This window comes from Nyctibius grandis, chromosome 8 (assembly GCF_013368605.1).
Source record: "Nyctibius grandis isolate bNycGra1 chromosome 8, bNycGra1.pri, whole genome shotgun sequence".
Lineage (NCBI taxonomy): Eukaryota > Metazoa > Chordata > Aves > Nyctibiiformes > Nyctibiidae > Nyctibius > Nyctibius grandis.
In genome coordinates, this window is record NC_090665.1 from 11,972,097 (window position 1) to 11,999,046 (window position 26,950).

The window sequence follows — 26,950 nt, forward strand, 5'->3', positions numbered from 1 at the left end:
TTAAGATCCTTGTGGGCCAAAGTTCCCAGCAGTGCTTGAGATGATGGCAGAGAAGCAAGTTATTTCAGAAATAATGACTCTCTCCTCTAGCAGCTTTCTTGGAGTTCTGCTTTAACTGCTTTTGGTATTATACGTGTTTAAAAAAAAAAAAAAAATCCAGTACTTCCTAAATGTTATAGAGCTCAAAAAATACACTGTATGCCTTGTCACAATATTTAATATGGAGTGCTATTTACAGTAATGAATCAAAATGTCAGTTTTTAAAATATGAACTGTCAGAGTGTTCCTACTTTGCAGAAAACTTTGATATGACAGTTTGTTAATCATATGACTATTACATCAAATGTGTCTCAGAGTACTTTTGCTCAACAAAGTCTTTTTTTATTCCTTCCCCCTCCCTTTTCACTGTTAATTCTGGTAAAGTTGTTTGACTGAATGCACTTTTATTAGAGGTCGGAAGAACCCAGAGCTGAATGCTTTTGTGTATTGACAGATGGGATGTATCAAAGCCTACATTTGTGCTGATCGTGGTCACGTAGTCTTAGGTACAGCCTGGCTTGGATCACCTTTACCCTGTGTCCCCAGTGTTTGCCCCAAGCCTGCTGTGACTGGGAGGTGGGAAGCTCTGATTTCAATATATATGGCCATAATGTACACATAGGTTGTTGTAGTGGAGAATCCAGCCCAGAAGTGTTTTCACGGACTAGTAGTGTTGTAATGGAAGCAGCTCTCTCTTACCAAGGGAAACAGAGGGATGCTCTGGGTAAGGAGAGCAAGTCTCGCTTTGGGATTCAGAATGGCTTTCCCAATGACAGCCTGGGGGCTGCTCCCCAGCGTAGCTGCTCTGCAAGACCGCACTGGTTTGGGTACATGACTGCAGATCTGGTGGGACCAGGAGTGCTCTGCAGAGTCGGGTGGGCAGCCATCCCCAAAGTCAGCGACCATGTGTGCTGGGGCTCAGTGCCGGTGCAAATGAGCCCTGAGTGGCGCGGATTCCTCCAAATAACTCTGTGTTTGGATCAGCTGGGGTAAAACTGCCCACTGAGTATTAAAAAGCTGGCTTGTACAGTAACGTTTCTAATCCCTATAGCTTGGCATGGAGGGGCACGCAAAATAAAGAACTCGAGGCTTCCTGTGTGTCCTCAGTGAGCTGAAGGGTTTGTTGTGCAGGGCAGGGTTGGTGTTCCTACTGGAGGAGGAGGAGGCAGGGGGCTGGAGATGCCAAGGACCTCTCCCCAGTGGCTTTGGTTACTCTGGACCCACGTCAAGGAGTATGTTTGTGCCCTGAACTCTCCTCTGTGAATTTAGACCAGGATACTTCCTTCTTTTTGTTCTTTTGTTTGCTTCTCTGTAAAACAGGAGTAATTAATTGATATTAGTTAACTCTCAAGTCTCCTTAAAGCTGATTACTCAAACAGCAGCACTTCATGATGAAGACAAGGGAGAGCTTATGTAGATAACTGTGCTTTAGAAAACAGCCTCTGGAAGGAGAGGGCTCGGCACACTAATGTGAAGACTGGAGACCAGAGAGGAGTCTCAGGTATACCAGAGCTGTGTACCTCTGCCTGTAACGTCTTTGTGCCCCGTTGCCTGGGGCTTCAGATGGATTCCCATTGCTTATTAAAACTTCCAGTTACCGTTGCATAGGTCTTACAAGTGCAATATTTCTGATTTGGAGTTGGTCCAGCACAGCTATGGGAATAGGAGGAGTGCAGAAAGGCAAAAGCTGCATATCAGCAGTCCAGAAAAGAGGAGTGTGGGCAATGCAAGACAGTAAATCTTAGAATCATAAAATCGTAGAAAGATTTGGGTTGGAAGGGAACTTCAAAGGTCATCTAGTCCAATCCCCCTGCCATGGGCAGGGACATCTTTTGCTAGATCACAAAGCCCCATCCAACCTGACCTTGGACATTTCCAATGATGGGGCATCTGTAACTTCTCTGGGCAACCTGTTCCAGTGTCTCATCATAAAAAAATTTCTTCCTTAGGTCAAATCACATGGTCTTGATTGGGGCCTGATTAACTTGGTGTTTCGGCTGAGCATGTCTATTAAATAACAACCTCAACTCTTTTACTAATGTTGTTGAAGAGATGATATGAACTTGTTTTCAGGTGTGTGATCATATACTTAAGTGCACATTTGAGTAGGACATTAGCCAGCTCTCCTATGTGGAAGGCACGGGAAGGGGCCCTGAACATGTCTGAAGTTTGGTACACTGAGGCCCACTGGGTCTCATGGGTGGAAAGAGATTTGGGAAGGTGGGGGCATTGCTGTAGCATCTCTTACAGTAATATCCTGCTGATAGAGGAGGCAAGGGAAAAATAGAGGGGGAAGGAGGTGGCTAGTGGGTGCAACGATGATGGCACGAGAGGCTCTGCTGGTGGTGGTGCCTGGCGTGGACCACCAGGAAGCCTGAGAGAAGCCGTCTGGTGAAGCCAGCCCCAAAAAGGCTCTTATACAAAGGAACATGGGGAAGAGGGGCTGCCAGCAGCAAGGGCCACCGGCAGGGCCAATGTGAAGGTGTCACTTTTCAAACTGTCTTTGTCACCTTCATCGAGCAAGTGCTGCTGCTTGCTGCGTTCCCTCATCCCATGGAGAAAAATGGATTATTATTCAATTTTCTTTTTAGGCAAACCACATTGTTAGTGCGATGATTTTTCTTCTATTATCGTTACTGCAATGGATAGAAAAGGAGCTCTAACAGATGTATGATTAGCAGGGCATGAAATTAAAAATGTTTGTGTACAAGGAAAAGGTTGTTTGCTACTAAATTCCTCATTTGAAAATTAAGCGATACTAAGATTGGCTGTGCAGTTCTGGAGCAGATATGCAGCCCTCTTCCCTCCCTCTCTCCCAGCAGCATTGGCTGAAAAGTAAGTATTTTAAATGTTACCTTTATTAAAAAAGAATAATAACACAACTGAAAGGTCAGGACCTGCCTTTGGAGGCAGATTATCTAAAGAGCTTGTTCTCCTGCTCTGGCACCGACGGTGTCAATTCAAGAAAATATTTTGACTGATGCTTAAGCCCCACTGATTAGGGCAAATTGAACATTTTCTATCAAAACTCTTTTGGGTGGAAAATAAGGTTCTGACTGAATAATTCTGAATGTGGGTGTGTGCATGGGTGAAATGCACAGGAATGCTTTCAGGCTCTGGTAGAAAGCCATCAATGTTTAGATTTTTCTCTTGAAAGTGGTGTGGGTTTTTTTTCCCACTAGAAAATATCTGTCCTTTTTTCTTTTTTTTCAATGGTAATGAAATTTTTAATTTGAGAAAATGATCTGTTGTCTTACGAGCTCTACCTGTGATGCACGATTTTCAGGTACGTCTGCTCTTTCCTGATTTCCTTTAAAAACCTGGTAATGAATTTTGGAAGAGCTTGGTTCAGAAATGTGCATCAGAAACACTTTGTTTATCTGTGTTACAGTGTTGAGATGAGCCTGGTCCTACCTAGGACTGAACATTTCCCAGGTACTTTTTGTTCCTCACCTATCTCGTTCCATTCTTTTTGTCCTCTAAAAACTTTGTGGCCAAATTCAAGGCTGACGCAAGTTGAAGTCTGTAGGACTACTCGCGTGTAAAGTTTCGCCTGGGTGAGTGTTTGCAGGACCCAGACCTGAGGCAGCAGCGTGATGGATTCTGTCCACTCAGCCTGGATGGCACTGAGCAGAAGATAGGAAGAGGGCTAAAAGCTCTGGGAACAGTTGAGACACAAAATTGATTCCAGGATTTCTTCACTTTTCCGCGGAGGGTAATCAGCCTGAGTAATTCTCTGCCACAGGAAATACTGTCTGAATCTGTTACCCAAAGACAGCAAGCAAAGTTTAGATAGCAGCCTGAATACCAAAGGTACTGCAGAGCACGGACTGTCCCTTATTCAGGGTTTTTTTTGGTGTAGTGGCTGCTATACATGCCATAAGATGTCACAGTGATGCAAGTAATATGACAGATAATTAAGTATTGGCTTAGATACTCACTGTGTTCCTGGTACACAGTTGGACTGATCTCCAGACTTCGGTGCACTAAACAAGGAGACAAGTTTGTGTGCTGAGATTGTAAATGGTGCTCAGGTTAGAAGACTTGCGGTTGTGGGGGAGGGTAGAGCAATTCCAGTGAGATGATGGGTGTCCGGTAACTTCAGTCCTGATCTTGGTTCATTTTTTAATCTTTGCTCCATAAATGTAAGCAAATCGCTATTTCTACACCTTTATTTGTTCATCTGGAGGATGGGGCAGCACCTGGGCTACTTGCAGGGGTTTGTGATAAGTTTCAAATAAGGCCTTTCAGCCACATGTTTTATTGCAACTTTTAGGGGAAATTATTTAAATTTTTTACTTAAGTGAGAATAATTGTGGCCCAATCACTGTGTGAGTGTTATACCTGCTGGGCAATGACATTTGGTTCCTGAATTTCCATTAGCAGGTCATACTGGGCCAAAGGATCTTGAGCTGCTAGAAGAGAAACGAATAAAACAGAATGAAGTTGGTGTTTGGTTACGGGCTCTGGATGTCATTGTTCCTGGCTGTTCATCTGGCTAATGTTTGCTTTTGTGTCGTATTTGTCTGTGTCTGTGCTTCTGTGCACATGGGGAAAAGGAGGACAAATATCACTGGGGTGGATTAGCATTAAAAAATAGTTAACTGATCAAAGCCATAAAGCTTGTCCAAGTGAATTCTTCAGAGAAATAGCTTTGAATTTCCCAAGCAGCCGCAGGCCATGAAAGCGAAGCGCTATCATTCAGAGATGCAAAAAATCCCCTTCTGTTGGAGTGTTGGACCTATTTGTTCCTTTTTAGGAGGGCATTCAAAATGTTTTCTTAATTTTCTTCTGAACAGCTCGCTGCTATCCATCATGAGCCTTCGCCAGCTGAGATAGCTCCGCTCCCCCTCAGTTTTAACCCTCCACTGAAATCTGTATAACCCGTACTTTGCATTTTGGATGCGTTCAGCTCTGTGCGCTTTGCAGTGGGATAGCCCTTACAGAGCACTTTTTGTCTCTGAGCTCAAAGTGTTGTAAAGAAGTGGCGAAATGTTGTCCCCAGTGTCTGGATGGAGGTGACAGGGAAGGGAGGATGCAGATGGAGAGTGATGCCTGGAATGATTTCTTACATGGCCCGAAGGGATGACAGAGGAGCCTTGTTCCCCGATGCCATGTTCTGTCTTGTCATCAGTCCTGCCCCAGCAGGAGCACCAGCCCCACCAGGTCTGCAGAGCAGGTGGGGCAAAGTGGGAGGGAATTTCATTTTACTTACATGGTGGAAAGAAAACACATCTTTTGACTGCTCTGAGAAAGTTATTGAAGGCTCGTACTGAGGTTAGGCAACCAGCCTCTGGGAATTGGGCACATAAATTTGCTTTGTGCTTATGAAAGTCTCTCTTTCACAGTGTTTTGCTTTGTCGCTTCTTCTTAAGATGTACAAAAGAGTGAAGTGCTGGTGTATGGTCCATACACAGAATACTTGGAGAGCACAGTCATTAATAGGAATGAAAATTACACCGTAGTGGCTCAGAACTTGCCAAGAAAAAAAGAAAGAAAAAAACTCTCAGAAGACACAAGGTGCTTTGTAGCTGGAAGTGCCTGTCGCCCTGCAAGGACTCAGCTGTCCTTTTTGGTTCCAGTCTTCTCTTATTGAAAATATTTTACTGCCTAATACCTACTAGTATTTTAATACTACTTAATTGTTTGCACACCCCCGCAAAAGAAAGCCACACATATTTTGTAAATGTTCTGCTTTTGTAAATGTTCAGCTTTAGGACCCCCAGGGAGGGTTGTTAATGGCCGTGTCCTGCCTTTCAAGCAGAGAATTCCACTTTTGCTTCCCTTCTGAAACTTGGACTGTCGTTCTCCAGATAAACCCAAGTTTTAATATAACCACAGTTAAAGTGCGTGTGTGTGTATATGTATGTATATATATTTGTATATGTATATTATATATATATAAATTTTTTTCTGTTGAGTTAATGAAAGTCCTAAGTAGATTCTCCTAGAAACTGACATCATCTTTGTAACAGGTGGGCAGTGCATGGAGGGCAAAGCTGGGACTGAGGGATGGGGGCTGCAGCTTTTGGAAGGGGATTAGATCCTTGCACAGGTGTGGGCATGACATTTGTGTGCGCCATGTGTACACATCCTGTGCTTGGTTTCTGTGGTAAAGCAGAGATGATTTACCCACTTAGCAGGGCCATTTGCTAGGGTGAGGTCATCAATGTTCAGTTATTAAAGCAACATAGAGGCGCATCCATATACAGGATAGCGCAAGGTAAGTGGGAAGCTTATCCTTCTCCTCCTAGGTTGTACTTTGACCTCTTGTATAGGCTATATCCTACCCTTGGATAGGGGCAGTGCTCAGCTATTGATAATATGGGCAGAAATTGAATCTGAAGCCTAGGGCCTTTCTGCACAGGGAGGCTGTTGCGAAACAAAGCCAGGGTGTGAATTTAAAGTGCAATAGCTGTTCCGAGTGTACTTCTCATGTGGGCAGTCTTATTCCGCTCTGAGAGGGCTTTTGTGCAGTTCTGCTTCATCCATTGCCAAAGGCACTCTCAGTGCAGAAAGAAGAATGCCCACACAGAGAGCAAATAGCTTTTCCAGGCTATTTCATCATGCTGAGGAGTCCCTGGAGATGCACAGGGTTTCATGTCCCCATGAATGGTGTAGGAGCTTACCCTTCAGAGACATGCTTTGTGATGGGTGGTTGGTGGAGTTGTGTCTTCTGGACCCTGCTAGGTGCAGCGTGCATCACTTATTTGTCTGAAGTTGTGGGGATCCCTCAGGGGATCTCAGGGATCCCCGAGATCTTGGGCTTCTCTAGATGCCACTGGTGTTGCAGTTTGGCATTCTCCATCAGTACCATCGCCTCTTACAGTGTGTCCTAGCTGCTGAAGAGCTCCTGTGAGATCATGTCTGTGTTCATGTGTTGTTCCTTTTCATATGAAATTGTCAAGCAAACCTGTGCACTGGGTATGATCGTTATCTGAATATTGTTGAACAGGAAAAAAAAAAGCCCATCTGCTCTACAAAGAGGCAGTGTAAAGAGCAGGCTCTGTGACTAAATAAATTCACATCTGTTTAGCAGAACCATCAAATGGCAAGCAGAGGGGCCTAATGTGAATCACATGTTGAAACCACAAGTATGAGTGAGATGAGCTGCAAAAGAGAGAGCATGGAAGTGTTGATCCATGTGAGCAACTGTTGGCTTCTCTCCTTATTCTTTTCCTCTACCAGTTTCCTGAGCAAATGATGTAGAATCAAAAAAACAGGGTTGTGCACATGTGTGTGCATATATTCATATTCCTTGTGTGATTAAATAACCTTCCTATATCACCTTGAGCCGTTAGAGCATAACTTCAGTTGGAAGTGCAACAGATTGTAGAGGGGGCTGCAGAGGTGGGAGGGCAGAGCTGGCATGGAGAGAGCAGGTGAAGCTGTTCACTACTTCACAAAAAATGGCTGTGGGGTAGCTTGCTTTAAAAAGGGACTTGCCTTGGAAGTGATTCCTCAGGATGACGTCTCCAGCAGTGTCATCTCAAGGAACCTGATGGGAGCAACCTAGAAACTTCAAAGGGTAGGTTATGCCTTCGTGTGCTCAAGCTAGTTTCAAAATAGGTATCTGCATACTAGTCCTAACAGACTGCATTTTTCCATGGATCAGTTTAATTTCTTGCTTAGGTTTTCCCCTTAGTGTTTTAAGTCCTAGAGAAACAAAGGGCAGCTCAAGTTTCTGTATTGGTTGCATTTGCAGTTTATTTTTTTTCTGTGCCAAGAACACATCAATACAATTTCAAAACATAGTATTTTTATGACTTGAGGCAGCAGTTTCTAACTTAAAAACAAGAAAGCTTTGGGGATCTATGTGCAACTCAGGTGCCTCAGTTACATTATTTGGCTGGTCTCCATAGCCCCTTAGAGAGTCCACGCAGAGGAGCAAGCATCTTCTCTCCCACAGGATGTCATGAAAAGAAACATGCAATAATTTCAGTCTCAAAGGTGGTTTCTTGTTGCTGTCTTGCCTTTTGTCCTAGATCTTTTGCAGTAAATGAGGCCAAACTTGAGGGAACAAAAAATAATGGTAGATAGGCTGTTAGACCTGATTTGCACAGATTCTGATCTCCTGCAGTTCAGTCTGCTTTCTTTAGCTGAGAGCGAGCTGTGCTCATACAGCTCACCTGGGATGTGAGCTCTGCAGGAGTGTGCTGGAGGTAATGAAGCACTTAAGGGGCTGGTGGGGTTGAAGGTCCCCATGGAACGATTAAGGTGTTGGCAGCTGTGTTACTTTGAAGAGAAATATGTGCATTACACAGCAAAGGCATGCTGAAATGCCTTGCAGGCGCTTAGTTGTGTCGGGGAACATGCTTTGCCTTAGACCTGCGAGATAGTGGTAGCAACTATTGGAGGGCATTTGATTAACGGAGCTGCATGTGCACTTACCAGCTGCATGGCCCAGCTGCCCTAGCGTAGTTCAAAAGCAGAACACAAGTGGTTCCCAGCAGTGGCTAAAAAGCAGCAGTGTATCACTGTCTCTAGATACATTAAAAGTTTGGTTCTTCCTTCCCTCCAGAAATTCCCTCTGCTCATGATTCATTTCCTCTCTTCCACCACCCCCCCACATTCTCTTCTGAGAAGGTGCAGTGAAGACAGATGAGCACTGTAATGTTTTCTTGGAGACTGTCAGATTCGAGCTGTTTCACATCTAGGGAACCAATGTGACCAGTCTAGTATGGAAGCTCTTGTCACAACAAAACTTCATACTGATTCCTGGGAAGGGAAGCAAACTATTAATTTGGGTGATCAAAACCAGAAGATACCAATGTGATTGTGGAGGAGCAACTGGAGTTAGCTTTTTAATATGATGAGCTTGTTTAGCAAAATTGCAAGGCCAGTGTGGATGCCTGGCAGGGTTAACTTCATTGCTGGCACTGTGGTTTGCACCAGCTGAGGAATTATCTCACAGAGCTTTGAGTATCACTGTTCTTGAATGAATGGACACTGAGATAAAAGGGAAGAGCAACAGTTTCCTAGGCTGGTGCTTGGTGGTTTTATGAGTTTCAAAGAAGAATTGAAAATCAAATCTCAAGCACTTGTCTTCAGTCACAAGTTTCTCTTCAGAGCAGAACTAATGCCCTACAGTTACTAAAACAGAGCTTTATCTTGATGTCCTCCAGAGTGTCATGGCATGCTTGCCTTTGCTTTTAATATTCCTCTTTACCCATTTCCCCATGCTTCCAGAACACCCCTCTTTGAACAGCTGTCTTCTCAATGAGCTCTATGTTGTGTTTATTGCAAATAGCGTAGGGGTAGCTAACATCACCTTATGACTTACCCTCCTATCCATGTGGCCATGGACATTCTGGAGCTCCTTCAGCTTAAGCGCTGTCTCAAAATATGCCTTTTATTCTTCTTTATTCCTTGATGAAAGGACCTGTAATAGGCAGTGGACACCAGGTCAAATACAAGTCCAATGTATTGCTGTCATTGCCAGTAAAGCAAACTAGATATAAGGTTGCTTCAACAGAAGCCTGGACAGTAGGCTGAGATGAGTTACTGTTCACCTTTGCTCCCTGCTGGCGAGGCTCTTATCCAGTCTCGAGTCCTCCAGTTGAAGTGGGATGTTGAAGAGCTGGTGAGGGTCCAGAGGAGGGACAGTCAAGGACCTAGAGCACATGGCCTACAAGAAGAGGCTGAGAGAGCTTTGCCTTCTGTCTCTGATGGAGAGGAGGCAAAGGAGTGATCTGACGGCAGCCTGTGACTACTGCCAGGGGCGTTATGAAGATAGCAGAGCCAAATGCTTCTGTCCAGATTGCAAAATAAAATGCTGTGGACATGCATAGTGGATTGGGAGACTCAGCTGGAGAGCTGGAAAAACATTTTCACTGGGAAAATAGTGCAACACTTGTTCAAGTCAACAGGTAGCAGGGGATTCTCCATTTTGGAGGTTTTCAAGGACAAAGCCACAGCAAGCCTTATCTAGTGCTGGTGATAGTCCAGTCTCCTGCTAAAAGCAGGACTCGGTAACCTGCAGAGATCCTCTTTCTTTCCTGACAGTACTGCAGGCTTTCAGCTCCTTAAAGGAGGAAGCACTTAAATCTTTATTTTTGCTTTGTGTTGCAAAAGGGAGACTAGAATACATTGGGGTGCTCATGTCTTGATGATGTCAAATCACCTGTTGTTGTGAAACTCAGAGAAACGTAGTCTTTTTTCTGACTGTTTATATGAAGGGGTCTGTGTATTTCCTTTCCTACAGTTTTCATGCACTCAAATATCTCGCTTCCATTAGCAATCTCTCCGCAGCATCAGTTCCCAGCCATCTGGCAGCAATCACTCTTCTGCGTGTTAGGATATAGGATTTTACATTGGAAAAAGGCAATTTCCCCTGATTATTTGCAAGGTGCCATGGGCTGAGCTGCCAAAAAGGAGGCACAGGTTGGTGCAGCGCTCAGGAAGGAGGAGAAATCATTCAGGGATTTGTCATACTTGAGGCTGTGACTTCTAGGATGGCTTGGGATCTGGGGGAGGAAAAGTTAAGTGGATCAGGTGGGAGAAAAAGAATGAGGGATTAAAGATTTTGATCCTGGATACAGTTCCGGCCCATTAATTGATTTAATTGCTTGCTTTTTAGGCATTACAGTTTCAAAGTCTAGTTCGTACTGCCAGCACCTTGAGGTGTCACAAGAAGGTTATAGTGGTGTTGGCCCCACGCTTGTGTCCTTGAGTGGGCCCACGCTGTGCCCATATTCTGGGCAGCAGCTCCTTTTCCATTGACAGAAATCCTCTCAGTGGCTTGGGGTTCAGACTGCCAATAGCAGATAGTGTTTTCTTCCAGGGATGGTGGCAGCTGACTCTTCCTGCAACCACAGCTGTTTAGAAGAGAAGCAGAGTGCAGGGAACCCATCATAAATAAAAAACCCATCTATGCCCACGCTAGCCTTCCTGGGTGGGACCTCAAGCTCTGCACTGTTTTGTTGTTCACTCTGTATCGGTTTCCCACTCTCTGCTGAGCTCAGATCCCTGCTGTTTCTCCCTGGGCTGAGACATATACACACAGCGCTCTGCAAAGCTAATACAATTATCTATGTGTCAGTATGCTGCCATGGTCCCATTTGGTCCCACTGGAGTCTTGTTGATATCTCACTGCTGAGCTGAATGTTAGTTCTGCACGGTTGCTTCTTGTTTACAGCCAGCATCAGCATCCAAACAGCCTGGGCTTGCTCTAACAGCTTTAACTTTGCCATCTCTTGTTGTCCTGATTTCTTTTCTCTTATGTGGGACTCTTTTGGTAGGCCTCATTCCGGTATGTCTCCATTGGTTGAGAAGTCCAGTCCCTTAACCGTTTTATTTGATGGATAAGCTCTATGCTTGGCAGTGCCTTGCTGAAGTTGGAAGCCAAGTACTGAGCTGTGCTATAGGCAAGACAATGAATATGGGCACAGAAGGAATAAAGGCAGCTTTTTTTGGCAGAAGGATCTTGAAAACAAATCGTGTGCAGGATTTCTATAAGGGAGCTCGAGGTCTGAGACTCCCAAAATAACCTTTCTGCATCATTCCGCCTGGTGTTTTGCTGTCCCTATTAATATATTTCCTCTCATTTTATACACAAAATTCTGAAATATCCATCTCAAACTTTTCTTTGTGGTGCAGCAACACCCTCACAAACTTGTAGGTCAAGTTATCAGGAAGAGAGGCTTTAAGAATTGGAAGAAATTTGCCTGGCTCGGAGCTATCTCCTGGCTCATCTCTTAAGGTTCAACCACAAAGTTTTCTGTACTTGAGTAAGCATTTTGGGCCGGCCACCAGGTCTGCGTCCTCTATTGCAATTGCCCTGGGGTTTGTTGTGACCACAAGTAAGTAGCTGAGGCCTTGGATTAATGTTGTATCGAATATGATTATGTTTGGAGTGGCTGAGGATTGTCTCATACCACAGAAGTCAAGAGTCAGCCTGATCTCTGGTGAATTTGTAACGTGGTCGTTAGAGTTGCATTAGATTAGATAGATCTATCTATCTCCAGGGAGCCAGTACTATCTCTGTTTCAATGCATGTGGGCCAGTCAAGGTCAATTTATTGGGATTTTAAAACCTAGTTTGTCATCCAACACCAGGATGTGACACGGCTGTAAAGGGAAGATCTCGTTCATCAGCTTTTATGTGTGTTTTGCAGCAGCAGTCAAATCCAAGTAGCCTGCATCTAATCCCAAAACTACTAATGCAATTATATTGGGAAAGAAAAGTTTTATGTTTAGTTTGCCCTTCTACCTTTTAAACTATTGAAGCTGATACAAGAGAAATGAGCTAAGAAGGAAACTTAAGAAAGTGTAAGTGTTTGGTTGATACTAAAATTGTCCCAGCAACAGGGTTTTGGTGTAAGAATGAATGTGATATTGAGTTGGTGTCTGATGAACTATATTCATGGTGACATTAACCTATGTCAAGCATCTTTGTAGCAGAGAGCCTGTTCTTTACCATCATGTCTTTACAATCTCTGCTATGGACTTGCTGTCTTCCTGTTGTGTCTGAGTAATATTGTACAAGTTGCAGTGACTTTAGTACATAAAACTAAAGTCACATCCCAGACTGGTGTGGATCTGCTGGCAAAAAAAACGAAGTGTGGATGCTGCCATGCTAGGGAAAAAAAAGAAGTTATTTTCCAAGTATTGGTTATTTAGTTAAAAGAATGGGCACGTGCTGTGTTCATTTGTGAACCATTGCAACTAGAGAATAAGGAATATAATTTTTCATTGCCAGTAGGTGATATTGCTGCCATATCTTAAGTGGGATACAGCTATATTGCTGCAAACCCTTTTGAGTGCAGATAAAGTCACAGCTGGAAGTCTAGGGTTTTAGAGTCATAGAATAATTGATTTTGGAAGGGATCTGTGGAGGTCATCTAGGCCAACCCCTTGCTCAAAGCAAGGCGAACTTTATATTTAAATCAGGTCTTCTGGAGGATCTCATGCAAATTTGATTGAAGCTGTTAAAGCCAGAGTGAGATGATACTAGATTATGTGCTTTGAGGAATAATTCAGCACAAACAGTGCTCTGACTAGGTTTCTTTCTCCTTTAATTCCTGTGATTACATTAGTGACGTCCCACAGCAGGAAACTGGTGAATGCTTTCAGCCATGTTTAACTGAAAAGTGACTTTGATTTTTTTATTTTATTTACTTATTTATTTTGAGGGGATTGAGCTGAAGATACAAAACTCTGCCTTATCCAGGCAATTGGAAGAAACTCTGGGTCTGGGGGGAGAGAGAGTGTTAAACTTGCTCCAGCTGACACCCACTGTGAAAGACTAAAGGAAAGCATCAAGAAGTGTCCATAAACAGTGTAAAATGGGTGCAAGCAAAGAAACTTGATCTCAGGGAGAGATGTGCCACACGGAGTCGGAGTCCATATGCATCAGGTTTGCATATGGTCAAGAAGGCAGTCACTGGAGAGTGGCAGCATGTTCTATTCTTCTTCATCATGTCTCAGAGTCACTTGGTGGCTCAGTTGACTACTGTTAGCTCTCCTCTGCTCACCAGTGATGAGGGTCATGTCAGCCTCACGCACAGGATTCCTAGTGCTCAGAGTTGTTGCTGACATGGCGTTTGAGGAGCACGAAGGGCCAGAGTCAATTTGCTGCTGGGAGGGTCTGAGGGAGGAGCTTCTTTGGACTGGTTAATGTTATATGACTTAAATTCAGTGAGATGTTGTGCAGATCGGCAATGATTAAGGGAGTTCAAAAGGAATCCATATTCCTTAAATCACATAAATTCCCATATGATGTGAAATTGATGAGGATAAGTAGTACCATATGGGAAAGACATCCCAGGAGAGCTTAGGCTGAGTTTTTAAGTATCTATGGCACTTCCTATGTTTGGTTAAAGTCCTCGAACGAGACCAGAATTTTGTCATTATATTGTCTTTTGGAGGCCACAAGAAGCAGGAAAGCTTCATGGCTAGAGATCGTTGGCCATAAACAGAGAAATACGTTCATTTGACATTCAAAGGGGAACAATGCTAAGAGAAACAGGCAACTTTGGGAATTTGTAAAGAGCAAATCTCTCTGGTCAGCTTCAATTACTGCTTTTGGCTAATTAGCGGAGTGGAGGTGATGAGGACAAAGCAAAGAACTGTATTTTAGCAGGGCATTTGGGTTTGTGCTTTTGGGAATTTCACGCAAAAAAAATGAAGACAAATAAGCTTAGAGTAGAAATATCCAGTCTCATAGGTTGCATCTCTAACTGAAAGGGGCAATGTGTGGCATGATTTTGCATCATAAAGGGTGTCCCCTTGGTTCACTGCTAGAGCTGATCTTTAAAACTCAGTTGGAGGGTGAAGTAAAGTCAAAAGTTTTCTCTTTGAGTGCTTTTGCATGGATGGAAGAGAAGGGAGAGTGGGGAGAATTCAGTCTGCCTTTCTACACGTGGCTCTTGTACACCCTTAGAGACAAACTTGGGATATCCAGGGAAGGGGATGTCTTGGTCTTGTTCCTGAATAGTATCAGAGAGAAGCTGCAACAGGGCTTCCAGTTGCATCTACTGTCAGCAAACAAGGTCCTGATTCCCTGTATCTGGTCAATCCCTTGGCCTTAGGAGTGGTGGTTAACTGGGCATGGGTGATACTAAGAACATTTTGGACCTACATCAAGCCAGTGGATTTAGAAAGGAGTGGGATGGAAGACAGAGCAGACTGTCTGGAAGCACAGACTGTTGTTGCTCGTTTTTTGTTAAACACTGTTGCTACCCACTATGAAGCATTAGCTTAATCAGCTCGGGGACAAATTCTTCCATCTTGGCAAAGTCCATCAACATCCAGCGAGTATTTGGTCCATGTTATAAATATGAAAATGAAATGAAGATTTATTTGGGTACAGTCTAATCACAGAAAAGCCAGCCTGTCTCAGAGATTAATGTACTAACAATTTCAAGAGTAGACAAATTGGTACTCTACCCTTCCATTGCTTATCTGATGTGAGGCTAAATGGACTTGGAACCCTCTTTCTTTTACCTCTGCTTCTCAAAGGTGAATGACATCCTGTAATTAAAAGTGAAAACAAGCACTTATGCCCACACATTAGGAAAAAAAAAAAAAAAAAAAAAAAGAAAAAGAAGGAACAAAAAAAACCTTGTCAGGCTTTTATTACTCCCTGGTATTATCTTCTATTGATATTCCTGGTCTGACATTTTTAGATAATGCGGTCTCATCTTGGGATTCGTGGATTCCAGTTCCTTTGCTGCGGTGTATTCTTTCATGGTTAGAATTTTCTGAACTTATGGCATTAATTTTGTCCTAATGATAGAACCAGAGCACACTGTTTTCCTTTTTTATGCATCGTGATTTCGCTCTTTGCTCTTAATGTTATTTATCATGGTTAGTCCGGTCTTATCCTCTGCCTCCAAAAGTAGGTGATGACTAATGCTACCAAGGAAGGAAGGATAACAGAACCTCAGGCAGCCACAGCTGATTTCAGTCTGGTTTTTCTCTTTGATATTATTCATCATTTTACCCCTTCCATTTTAAGTTACTGTTTTTGAAAAAATGGTCTTATGCTTGCATCCACCATTTCATAAATGGTAGCTGAAAAACTGAAGAGAGTTCAGAGTAAATATACATTAATGAATCAAGAGAAGTCTGCTCTTTACAGTGAGTTTAGTTGATACTTAATTTAAATGTTTTGATTTGATTTAACCAATGACCTGGCTGTGTTCTGAAAGGATCTGCGTAAGGAAGAGAGGCAGGTCTGTAATGCAGATGACAGGAAGGTAACAAAATCCAATGGTTGGAAGCAGAGATAGATAAATTTAAAGCCAGACATAAAGGAGAAGCTGTAATTATGGTGCTTAATTGCTTGCCTAAACAATTTGCCTAATGCTGTGGTGGATTCTCCAATACTTGCATTCTTTCAGTTGAGGCTATGTGTAATTTATAACAAATATTCTTTAGCTCAATAAAAGCTTTGTGGAGTAGTAGCTGGGTAGAGTTCAGTGCCCTGCACAGTGCAGAAGGGCTAGACGAGATGGTCAACGAGAAGGGCTTTCACAGCAGTGACATAAGGAAGATTTAGGAGATTTTTGTCTGGGGTGGGGCAGTGAATTTGGGAAAAGATTATTGCCAGAGTGCTTAATGGATAAGGAGTCACAGGAAAAGCTTGTAGCAGCCAGATCAGGAATGGAGCTGTTGAGTTACTGCAGACCAAGGAGGATGGCTGTGTGAGAGTGGCAGGCAGAAATGCAGAAGGCTACAGCCAAGGCAGAGGGAGATGTGGCACTGATGGGGAGGCAAGAGATTGCTGTCCCTCTGGGAGGGTTCACAGGGACGTGGGCTCTGATGACAAAGGTTTTTCCAGCCTGGCTGTGTTAAATGTTGGGTGGGTAGATTTATTCAGGTTTTCTAGGAAGAGGTTCATTGAATGCAAACCATGCCTGACGAATGATTTGCTTGGACCAGAACTATGGGGGCAACTATGGATTTAACCTACAGTTTAACTTTTCAGTGAGAGCTCTGTAGTCCAGCCATTGACTTGAGCAGCAGAGGGATCAGGCCCTATGCATTTGGCATCCAAGGAGCAGCAATAAGTGGCTTGTGAGACTCACTGTTCTCCAGTGGGGAGGGTTTGTTTTTGAAGAACCAAAGTGATCGGCTTGGGTTTGATGGTTTTTCACTCCATCCACTATTACCCCTGAAGGAGGAGCTTGTTGTATTCACCCTTAGAAATGGGTAGTGCAGCTATTGTAACAACTCCATCCCTGAGCGGATGCACTTCACCACATCGTCCCATGCTAGTGTGCGTGGATATTTTTTTCTGGTCCTGCTTCTTGGGTTCCCCCAGCCCATCCATCTTGATGCTCCTTTTGTTGTGTTTTACGTGTTCCTTGGTTCTCTCAAGCCTGCAATATCCAATAGTTTGTTCTTTTTATTCGCTGAGTTTTCTCAGTGACTTTAGCCTTCTTGCAACTGACTTCTGCAATCCTCCACATCTAGTTAGAAACTTCTGAAAACAATACTGTTTGCTGTAGAACTGGCAGAAATAACTTTTTTGGAAGGAAACACCTCAAAGGCAAAAGTGAAACGTGTTTGCTGGTCGTGTTTGCTGGCTAGCCAGAAAAGCACTGCCTTTGTCTATTGGAGGTTCTCGTCCAAGTGCAGGAATCACAATGATGCAGAGGCGGTGGCATATGTAAGAAAGTTTAGAGTAAGAGGACTGGTTATAAGCCTAAGTTTTCTTGTGCTGTTTTGATTACTTGTCCACATCACAAAATGTTCATCTGTTTTGCTCCAAAGAAGCTTCTAGTTGAAAACCAGGCAATATGCAGGGAATGGTGAGGGAGCACTGATGGCTTTGTCTGAATTAGCCAGGATGCTCCACCATGGAGAAGTCTGCAGAGAGAGGTGGGGGGCTGTGCCCATGTGCAAGCCACTGTCCCTTATATTTTGCCTTGCTCTTGGCCTTTTACCAGCTAAAAAAATGGAGGGAAAATAACAGCAAACACAGAAGTTTAGCTTCAGCTGTTAAAAAGAGATTTATTCATTTTCTTTTTTTTATGATCTTGCAAGGTAGTTAGGCTAAATTTAATTGAGGCTAGGGAGCTGGGGCTGGAACAGACGAGGAAGAGGGAACTTGCTGAAAACATTGTCAAGGCACAGATAGCAAAAACGAGTGGCAGCAAATGCATAACAGAAAATGAGAGGAGGAGAAAGAGGAAGAGAAAAGACTAACGGGGAAACAATTAGAAAATACCACCACCGCCAAAACAAATGCGTTAGAGGGTAGCTGAGAGGGAGCTGCGTGCCACCTTACAGTCAGAAGTTGAGTTACAGCAGTGTGGCCTTCACACTCCCGAACTGTCCATAAGAGCAATCTGCTTTTTAAGCTCATTCATTGAGATTCACATCGTCTTCAGCTGTCCCCAGCACTGTGCAACCTGGCTACTGAAGCAGAGATTCTTGATTTGTGCATCACTCAACCCATCCCTGCCATCAGCCTGGCAGGCCATGAGAGCTCAGTGGGACCAAAGGCGTGTTGCCTGGGAGGTGGTTAAGGAACAACTAGGGAGCTGCCAGAACAGGAATGATGATAATCTGATCAGTACTGGGATTTTTTTTTTTGCTTTGAATCAGTATGGAGGTAATGTCCAGGGTCTGAGGGCGCTTCACGCAGCGGGATGCTCTTTCATGTGAGATGTCAAGCCAAGGGCTGAAAACCTGTCAGAATAAAATTCCAGGATGCTTTTAGCAATGGGTGAGATATAGTCGTGTTTGGATGTAATAACTCTGCAGAGTGCAGAGTTGTCCTGTTTAGCTCTTAAGGCTGAGTGCCCTCATTGCTTTCTGCTCTTAAAACCTAGATAGTTGCTTGAGTTTTAGTGCTGTGTTTTACATTTTTGAAGGATGTGGGAGGAGGAGGCAGCAGCGTAGGTGAATCTTACTGCTTGAGTGGCAGTCATTTTCTAGGTCCATCAGGGCTGGTGTTGGTAACGGGAAGTACCAGGCAGTGGGAGCGTTGTTCGCATGCCCTCCACCCCGGCCTGTCGTGGCTGGTTTCCTCTCTGGCACTGTGGGGAGGACCTGCCTTTCACTTCTTGCTTTCAGAATGATGCTCCTCACTGTTAATGTAAGGTCAGAAGGCAGGCATATGTGGGAGGGAAAGTCACGTCCTTACAGGTCAGCCTTGGATGCTTGTCCACCTCCAGGGTGCTCCTGCCATGCTCCCGTCTGCCTCATTTCTAGCCAGTCCCTCCATGCTGGTCCCAGTGGCTTCCTTTCACTGGTATCAGATGTCTAGCACAACAGGCTCATCCTCCAGTGGTAGGGATCGGAAATCCACTGCGTGCACACTGAGCAATCAGGCTACGTGGTGAGGAAGAGCCACAAATGTTGGGGCTGATGTTTGGCACTTGCCAGTTCCTCTCCTACACAAGGGATGGTGGAGGTGGGAGATGACCACAAATTGTCTGTCTCCTAGTGTTGGGTCAGACATTGGGACTTGTAATAGAAATGACTCCTCAAGTAGGAAACCTGTTACCTGGAGTGAACTTACTGGGCTGGAATAAGCACACATATATATACATCAGTTTTAACAGTCATTGCTGTTAGCTGGAGGTACTGTCCCCACACTACCATGTGGAGACCTTGCTCCTTTCCCTGAGACTGACTCAGCGTTGCTAATAGCAAATTGCTAGGACAAGGTTATCCATGCAGGAACCCACAGGACTACTTTCTCTAGTTTATACCTGAGAATCTTCATTTGCTTCTTTGATAAAAGGACTCAAGTGAATTTGCTCCACTGTGAAGCTTGTAGGATGTGGATGCTTTGCTAGCCAGGATGAGATGGCAAAATAGCTCTGCTCCTAAGTCCCAACGGCTTAGTCTTGATGTTTCTAGTGGTGTGTAAGCGCAGATCAGGAGAAAGGGGAAATGAAGTGTGATTTCTGCTTTATTTTCTCTAGGTATACTTAAATGTGCTATCAGATATACCTTCTCCCATGGCCTGGTGCTGTCTCTTGCACTCATCCTTTTCCATGATAAAAACAAATCTTTCCTGAATGAGTCGCAGCTGCCTTCTGGTTTTGGTGGCCTTGAGGAGTCCTGACACCAAAGCAGAGGGTGGGGAAAAAGGGAACAGGGTGCTCAAGAGCTCCAAAATTAGCATTGGCTTTTGTCAGTGTGGGGTCTTCATTTCCTCATCACATCTCAAATCCAGCTCTGTAGGACCATCCGATGGTACTGTAGGACCATCGCTGCTATCCAGCGAGTATGGTTTGTGTGCGGTGAAAAGCACTTGTTCATTGCAATGAACAGGTTTTTTATGGGCAACATTTTCAGCAGCGTCTGAGTCCAGTTCTCAAAAGTGATGTAGGCTTTTAAGAGGCCAAAGCCAAGATTTTCATAAATAAGTAATGATTTGGGCTGCCTCTGTTTACTGTTACACAAGTTGAGATGTCTAAAAGGAGCCTGGTTGTCAGGGGTTGTGGGATTCTGGCATTTTTTTCAAAATTGACGTGCTTTTAAAATATCTTAAGCTGGGCATTTAGAAATGGAAGCATGAAGAAAGATTAGCTGCTTTTGAAATCCTTTTTCTTAAAAGTGTGAATGAAAGCCACTGGGATGTGGGATCCTAAATGACATGTGAAAAAGTGCTGAAGGTGTATTTTAGAAGTGTGTCTGCCTATCTGTGATTACACTTGCTCCCAGAGCACCTGCACTGTTGTACGTTAATGTGCTCACAAAAGCCTAACAGGGAAAGGCAAATATATCACTACTATGCTGAATGGGATGGTGGGATTGATGGACTTCTCCAGGGTATCAGCTTGCCTCCACTTTGGTTTGAAGAGGAAAATAGCAATGCTTTTTGCAGGCACCACCAATGAGCTGATCAGTAATTCTGACCTACTGGGGAAAGAAAGACAAATTTGCAAACAGTAGGTTTGCAACTATTATTTCCTCGGCCTAAATTCCTAATGTATGTGTGATTCTCTTTGCCTTTCCTCTCAGATCTGAACGATGTCTCACCCATCCTGGCTGCCACCCAAGAGTACCAATGAGCCTGGTCACGTTACTGCAAGGATGGAGACCACACACACCTTTGGGACTCCTAGCATTTCGGTGTCCACCCAGCAGACACCAAAGAAGTTTGCGCCTGTTGTTGCCCCCAAGCCAAAGTACAACCCATACAAGCAACCAGGAGGTGATGGTAAGTATTTATTTTTTTAGGAAGGAATCACAACTATCTAATTCAGAGGAACTGACTGCTAGCATGGGCTGTTCTTGACTTGCTCTTTGTTGGTGAGTTTGTGGGAGCCTCCCTGTTTCAGATCATTGAAATCAAGAAGAATGTGAAGGTATCTTTTACCCTTGCTCTGGCTAACTACCCTCCTGAGAGCTGCAGAGCTGGGGGAGGACATGGGGACAGATCTTCCTTGTTTTTTAATTGGAAGCAGATGTCCTGTGTCCAAGACCGGTACTTTTCAAGGGGTTTTGCTTGTTTGGTCTCTGCTGGTATGTGTTGATCCAAGGAGCTGGGACTTGAACAGCCCTTTTCAGTATTGGTTCATTCATCCCAGCACAATGGGATGTCCCTTTACAAACGTGGGACTGAGCTATGGCAATATGGGTATAATTGGGATGGTAGGGCATAAGTTTGGCAGAATGGGTCTAGGAGTGTTACCTCTCCAGCCTGTAGTTTGATTCAGTTTTATTCTTTTCGCTCTACTGTGGAACTCTCTTGAATATGAAATTTAATTATATAATTTTGAGGATATTTACATGACCATTGCAATAGCCTCTGGAACTGTTAGTAAAACGAACGCCTGCCAATCACCATCTGTCAGCCTTCTTCTACCTCCTGCTATAAAAGTCCTCCTGTCTTCACATAGTTGAGCAGCAAATGTGGGATTTGAGTTCCTGACTTGTGGACACATGGAGGGAGGGAGTTCCCAGTAGGGGGAGCATACGGCTGGGAGCACTTCCGGGGTTTGCAACTGGAAACCTGCCAGTTGGAGCACCTGGGATGCCTCTAGCTGACAGTGGAGAGTGTGTGATGGAACCTCACTGCAGGAGAAACAAGGTGGAATCTAAGGATTTTAGGAGAGTGTGGTAGCTGTCTTGGCAGAGTAGTGACTTTTCTGTTCCCAGTGATTTACTATGGTTAGAAATGGTTGGAAAACTCTTCCCCCTCCTCCTCTCCATGCTCTCCCCAAATTAAAACTCGGCTGTATTCAAGAAAATTGCCAAACCAGCTTTTGATTTTTGGTTTTAGATGCTCTGCTTTGCTCCGTCACCACTTCTCCCTCTTTCGTGTTGAGTGCAATAAGGTAAATGTCATCTGTATCTTTTTTTTCCTTTTTCTACTATAACTTTTGAAAGTGTATGCGTTTTCAGAAGGACTACAGAATAACAGAAAGGAGAAAGAAAAAGCGGCATATTAAATCTCACACTTGAGCGATTTTCTGAAGTTAAGAACATTTTGTAGGAAAGTTGGAAAAGTCAGATGAGTGTTTAGTTTTTTTCCCTCTGCTGTTATAACTTCGGAGAATTCAGAATGAAAAAAGAAAATGTGTTGGAGGGGAAAAGTGACGTCATATGCACCTGTTCTGTTGCCTTCAGTAACAAAATGTTAGCAAGAGGAAGAAAAAGACATTTGGAATTAAAAAAGTAAAAAATAATCCATTTCTGAAGTGCAATGAAAATGTCACCTTCAAGTCAAGTGGAAATTCTTATTTTTCTATTTCTCTTAAAATTTAAAATAATAATGGAAGAAAACCCCCCTTTTTTTTCTAGGAAAAACGTTGTTAATCAGCCACTATTTTTTTTTTTTTGTGAAAAATGTCAGTATGCCTTAATTGTTGGTACCTTAGTGATTGTAGATCTGATTATATGTGACTTGGGAACATTATCACCTTCTAAAAAATTCTTTGTTTCTTGGCATTTGGGGAAGGAGGCTTTCCTTAAGAGCAGAGCAGACGCTGCAGGCTGAGAAGGGGAGATGAGGCACGCAGACATTTCTCGTGCAACACTGACTACCCATTCCCGCAAGCAGCTGAGCATCGCCAGGTCTGTTAGACACCAGGAGACATCGGGAGCTCACAGGAGGCCCTTTTGAGTGCCAGTCCCTTGCCCTGTCTGCTGCTGGGCTTTTGGAGATCCCATCCTCATCTGACAGGCCTGGAAGAGCTAAGGGTTGGCCAAGACCTGGTCAGGGACCGGCTTAGAGATGTGACAGCATGCCTGCAGCTTAAGCTAATCCACTTTCAGAAGGTGACACGCTGCTGGTCGGTGTCAGCAGCTGGTGCAAAGCCATTAGCCCAGCCATATATAATCCCGAGAACATGAGACTTCTGGGAGCTGGCAGGTGAGGGGGGACAGAGAGAAAATATTTAGCCCAACATGCTTCATTCACTTTCTATGGCTCCCTTCTCTCCTCCAGGCTCCCTAATTGTTTCTTCAATGACCTCTGCTGTTTTTGCAGTAATAATTCAACCCAGGAGATGGCCTCGTGCCCCACTGTCTCCCTGTGTAAAGGGGCACTGCGAGTTGTTTCACCTAAATTTGTTCTCCATTGGTCACAGGTCTTTCTCATCTGGTTAGCTGTGAGTCTGTAGGTGGAGGAGCTGCAGCATCCCCTTGTACCCCGGTGTGTTTTCATCCCTCCTGCCCCTCCAGAGGTGCTTCGCTGGGGGCACGTGGGCTTTCTGCCTGGCGTGTAGGTAGCACGCAGTGCAGCATCCTTCTGCCAGAGATGAGTGTGAGCAGCCGTGCTGCTCCAGGGAAGGGCTGTCCCAGGGCTGCCATGGGGCAGAAAGCAGCCGTGCACATCACAGCCTGGCACAGCCTCGCCTGCCCCAGCCGAGTCACTGGAGTCGGTTCCCTGCTACCACAGGCTGCAGGGATGGTATCGGGAATCTCTGTGGAAGACTGGCAAATTCTGCTCACGGTAATTTCTTCAGCTCGTTGCTTTCAACATTTGGGAAAATGCATCCTCTGGCCTTGCATTTCTTTGTTATTATTTTGTAGGTATGTTGCTCACATGTAGTGGGTCTGCCGGGCTGATAGCGTTTGTGGTTTTATTTCTTGAACGCTTTGAAAGCACGGGGGAAAGACACTGGAGTGACAGGCTGCGGAGCAGGCGCTGTATGCCTGATGGGGGAACAGCTGTACCCCTCTCTCCCTCCCACCAAGTCATTTCATTGGTCTCACCTTGACTTTGATTTTATTTATTTTTTTCCCTGACACCTACACGAAAGTCAGTCAGATTAAAAGCTACTCAACGGAACTTTAGAACAAGTTGGAAATGGTTAAATGACTGAAAGAAAGTGAAATTGCGGCAGCCAGCGGTTTATAAACCAGCAGCATTTTAATGTGACTGGAAGCACTCAAGGCGTGCGTGGTTTAGACCAGCTAAGTGAGCGATTTTCCCAGTGCTGCCAGCTCCCCTCCTCACTGTGTGCCATGCTGACTCGCTGCGACTTGTTTCAAACTAGGTTTGTCAACTCATCAAAGCAAAGACCGTGTCTTCTTGTCACAGGGATCTGTTTGGGGGCCCCTGGGTATGACTGCAGTAATAGTAGTAGTAGTAGTAATAATAATAATAATAATAATAATAAATAAGACCACAGCTCTGATTAACGTCCTGCACGGGTCTCTGCTGTGCAGCTGGCTGGAGAGGCAAGCCCAGCTGTGTTTTATAGGTCCTACAAACACCGGACCAGACTTCCACGTGCTGTGGTCTGGGCTGGGTTTCTGGAGGATTTAGTGCTAGTGTTCCCTGCAGTGACAGTTGCGGGGGATTAACCTTGCCTGATCCTGGGAGGTGTGAGCACTGTGGTCCTTAGGATGTACAGGTGCCCGATGTCTTGCACAGCTCTGTATTTACCGCACAGAGGGAGGAGAGCTGTTCAAGCTGGGGGAAGATGATTTTCTACAAGATAAAAAGTGTGCATGGGGAGGAAGTAGAGCTGCTAATGAGTTAGGCTGGAAATCAAAATTAGGTGCCCAGACATTCAAGCAGTGACTCTAGAAGAGTGGTACCGGGCCCAAGAGTGGTCCATAGATTGAGCTGGATGCATTTGCAGTTGGAAAACATCTTCTGCATGTTGGGAGAAGACGGGTCCTGAGATGGATGAGACATCATCCAGCCATGGGTCCTGACAGTCCACATGTTGTATTTGGCTCCTTTGTCTGTGCTCATACGTGTTTGGTGCTACCTGTGTCTTCCCTCTGTTCCTCAGCAGACCCCGTCCAACAGCATGCATAGCGGGTCTCATCCTCTGTACTCACTGAGCAAAAAATAATCTCTTAAGCAAAATAATGCCTTCTTCCAAGGAAACAGTATTAATTTTGTTTCCTTTAAAAGCATTGGATGCCCCATCATTGGAAGTGTTCAAGGTCAGGTTGGATGAGGTCTTGAGCATCCTGATTTAGTGAAAGATGTCCCTGCCCATGGCAGGAGGGTTGGACTAGATGATCTTTGAAGGTCCCTTCCAACTCAAACCATTCTGTGATTTTGTGGTTGCCCTCCCTCCTTTCCCTGCTGCTTATTTCTCTCCTGCTTTCCACCTTTTGCACTTAGACTGGTATTTCAGCATCACCAACAGAGCTGGGGCCTTGGGGAAGCACTGCCACGCAGCTGTTCCCATCTGTGCTGGGCTCAGGAAGATGGGGAGGATTTATTGCTTTCAGATGAAGCAAATTCCTTTTTCTCCTCCTTTCCCTAGTCCCAGAAAATGGGGCCTCACCCTCCAGGGCAGATGAAGGAGGTGTCTGGCGCAGAGCGAGGTTGGTGATGGTTGATCCACTGGCTTTGTGCACGCTGTGATGGGCCCGGTGGCAGCGGCGCCGGTGTGAGCTTGCACGCTCCATGGCACGGAGAGGAGAGCTGGCGGCTGCTCCCAAAAGAGTGCCGCTGTGGTGGGGCAGTCGGGGTGTGCTGGGAGGGCACCAGGGGTTGTGAAGCCAAAATCAGGGCCTTCAAAAATGTGTAAAAATCTGTTGCCAGCCTGAGGTGCTTGGAAAAGCCCGAGTTGGGGCTCTTCGGGCTGTCAGATAGCTTGAGCACAGTGAGTGTCAGGCTTTGTGATGTGATTTGCCTTTCAGTTTGGAACCTTTTGGTTTCAAACTTGTTTTCAAAACTGCAAAAGCTCTTTTCCCCTTGCCTTCATCCTCCCCTCCAAATCAAACCTTGCAGACATGAGAAGTGCAAGTCCAGAACAAACAACACTGCTGATGAAGCCTGGCCAGGTTGCAGGGTTGGGCTTCCCAGCCCAGCATTGACGAGCACTGCCACAGCTCCTGCGGGTCAAATACACCTCCTCTGCCATCATGCATGGTCACTTGAAGGATGATTTGATGGTGGCAGAGAAGGGAACGAGTCCATCCTCGCCTACTGGGAAGTGCCAGATCATTGCTTGGCACCCAGGAGGTCTCCTGCTCCTGCAAAGGTGACCATCTCCACTCCCAAGGAACCAAGTTCCTCACATTCTTGCAATGTCTGTCATTCATACGAATCCAACCACGCGTGTTTCTCAAGCTGCCTGACACAGACTGAGATACCGCAGTGCCAACCCTGGCCAGAAAGGGATGTGCAGGCAGCATCCCTCCCAGGACAGTTGCCTGATTTACAGGGCTGCACAACACGTGAACGTGCTGCTCTGTCACCCTCTGAGGCTCTGAGGACACGCTTTGCAAAATCAGCTGCTTTAGTTTATGCTGCTGGGTCCTTCTAAATTCAGTATTTGTTAGTGCTGACGTCTTTTCCTTGTAATTACCACCCTTGGTGAATATGATATGTGCAGAAACAGTTAATATGGAATTAATAATGGAAACTAAATGAAGGGATGAGAATCAAAGCAAGCTCTTCTCTTCTTTCTTTCCTTGGGCAACTTTCAGATATGGTGAACAACAAGAATCATGTGAAGGTCTTTGAGGTTTTCATTACTTGTTTTGAACAATCTCCTTCCATTTACCTTGGTTGGAGGACAAGGCAGTGGCTTATGAGACAACAGCAGTGCCAGCTCTGGGGCGAGGTTACGTGGTTGACAATGATGTGTTTGCTTGAACCCAGCTGATCCAGGTTTCCCAGGGCTTGGCCCTCCCTGCCCTCTTCCTCTTCATGCATGTGAAGGCTCTCGAGCACTGGCGAATTATGTACTGTTATGTCAGTAGGGGACTGGGAGCGTGAACTATCAGGCTGTTGGTTTGGTTTTTTTTATAGGCAGATACAGCTAGTGGGTTTTGTTTACAGCAGCTGCTGTCAGTAGCTCAGTCTAATTTTTGAAGCTTGGGTATGGATTTATCGGACTAGACACTCCGTGTTTTAGCTGTGCTGTTCCCTGCTCTGCAATCTTTGACAGTTTATAGAAGCTAAGCAGGTCCAGAGTCTATTCATTACTTGGATGAGAGCCCTGAAAGAATAAATTCAGGCTGGCTTGGGAGATTCTGCAGGTTTTGTGTTTTTTTTTATTTTTCCTGGTGGTCTATGC

The 26,950-nt window shown here is 44.8% G+C and overlaps 1 protein-coding gene across 2 annotated transcripts in view; it reads left to right on the top strand.

Moving 5' to 3' along the window:
* The window catches only part of LPP (LIM domain containing preferred translocation partner in lipoma), a 274,492-nt gene that overhangs the window by 36,788 nt on the left and 210,754 nt on the right, over nt 1–26,950 (top strand). For both annotated transcript variants that reach the window (XM_068405788.1, XM_068405789.1), the window contains exon 3: nt 20,469–20,667. In XM_068405788.1, coding sequence (XP_068261889.1) covers nt 20,478–20,667 — 190 coding nt within the window. In that variant the 5' untranslated portion in view covers nt 20,469–20,477. The remainder of the gene's footprint in view (nt 1–20,468; nt 20,668–26,950) is intronic.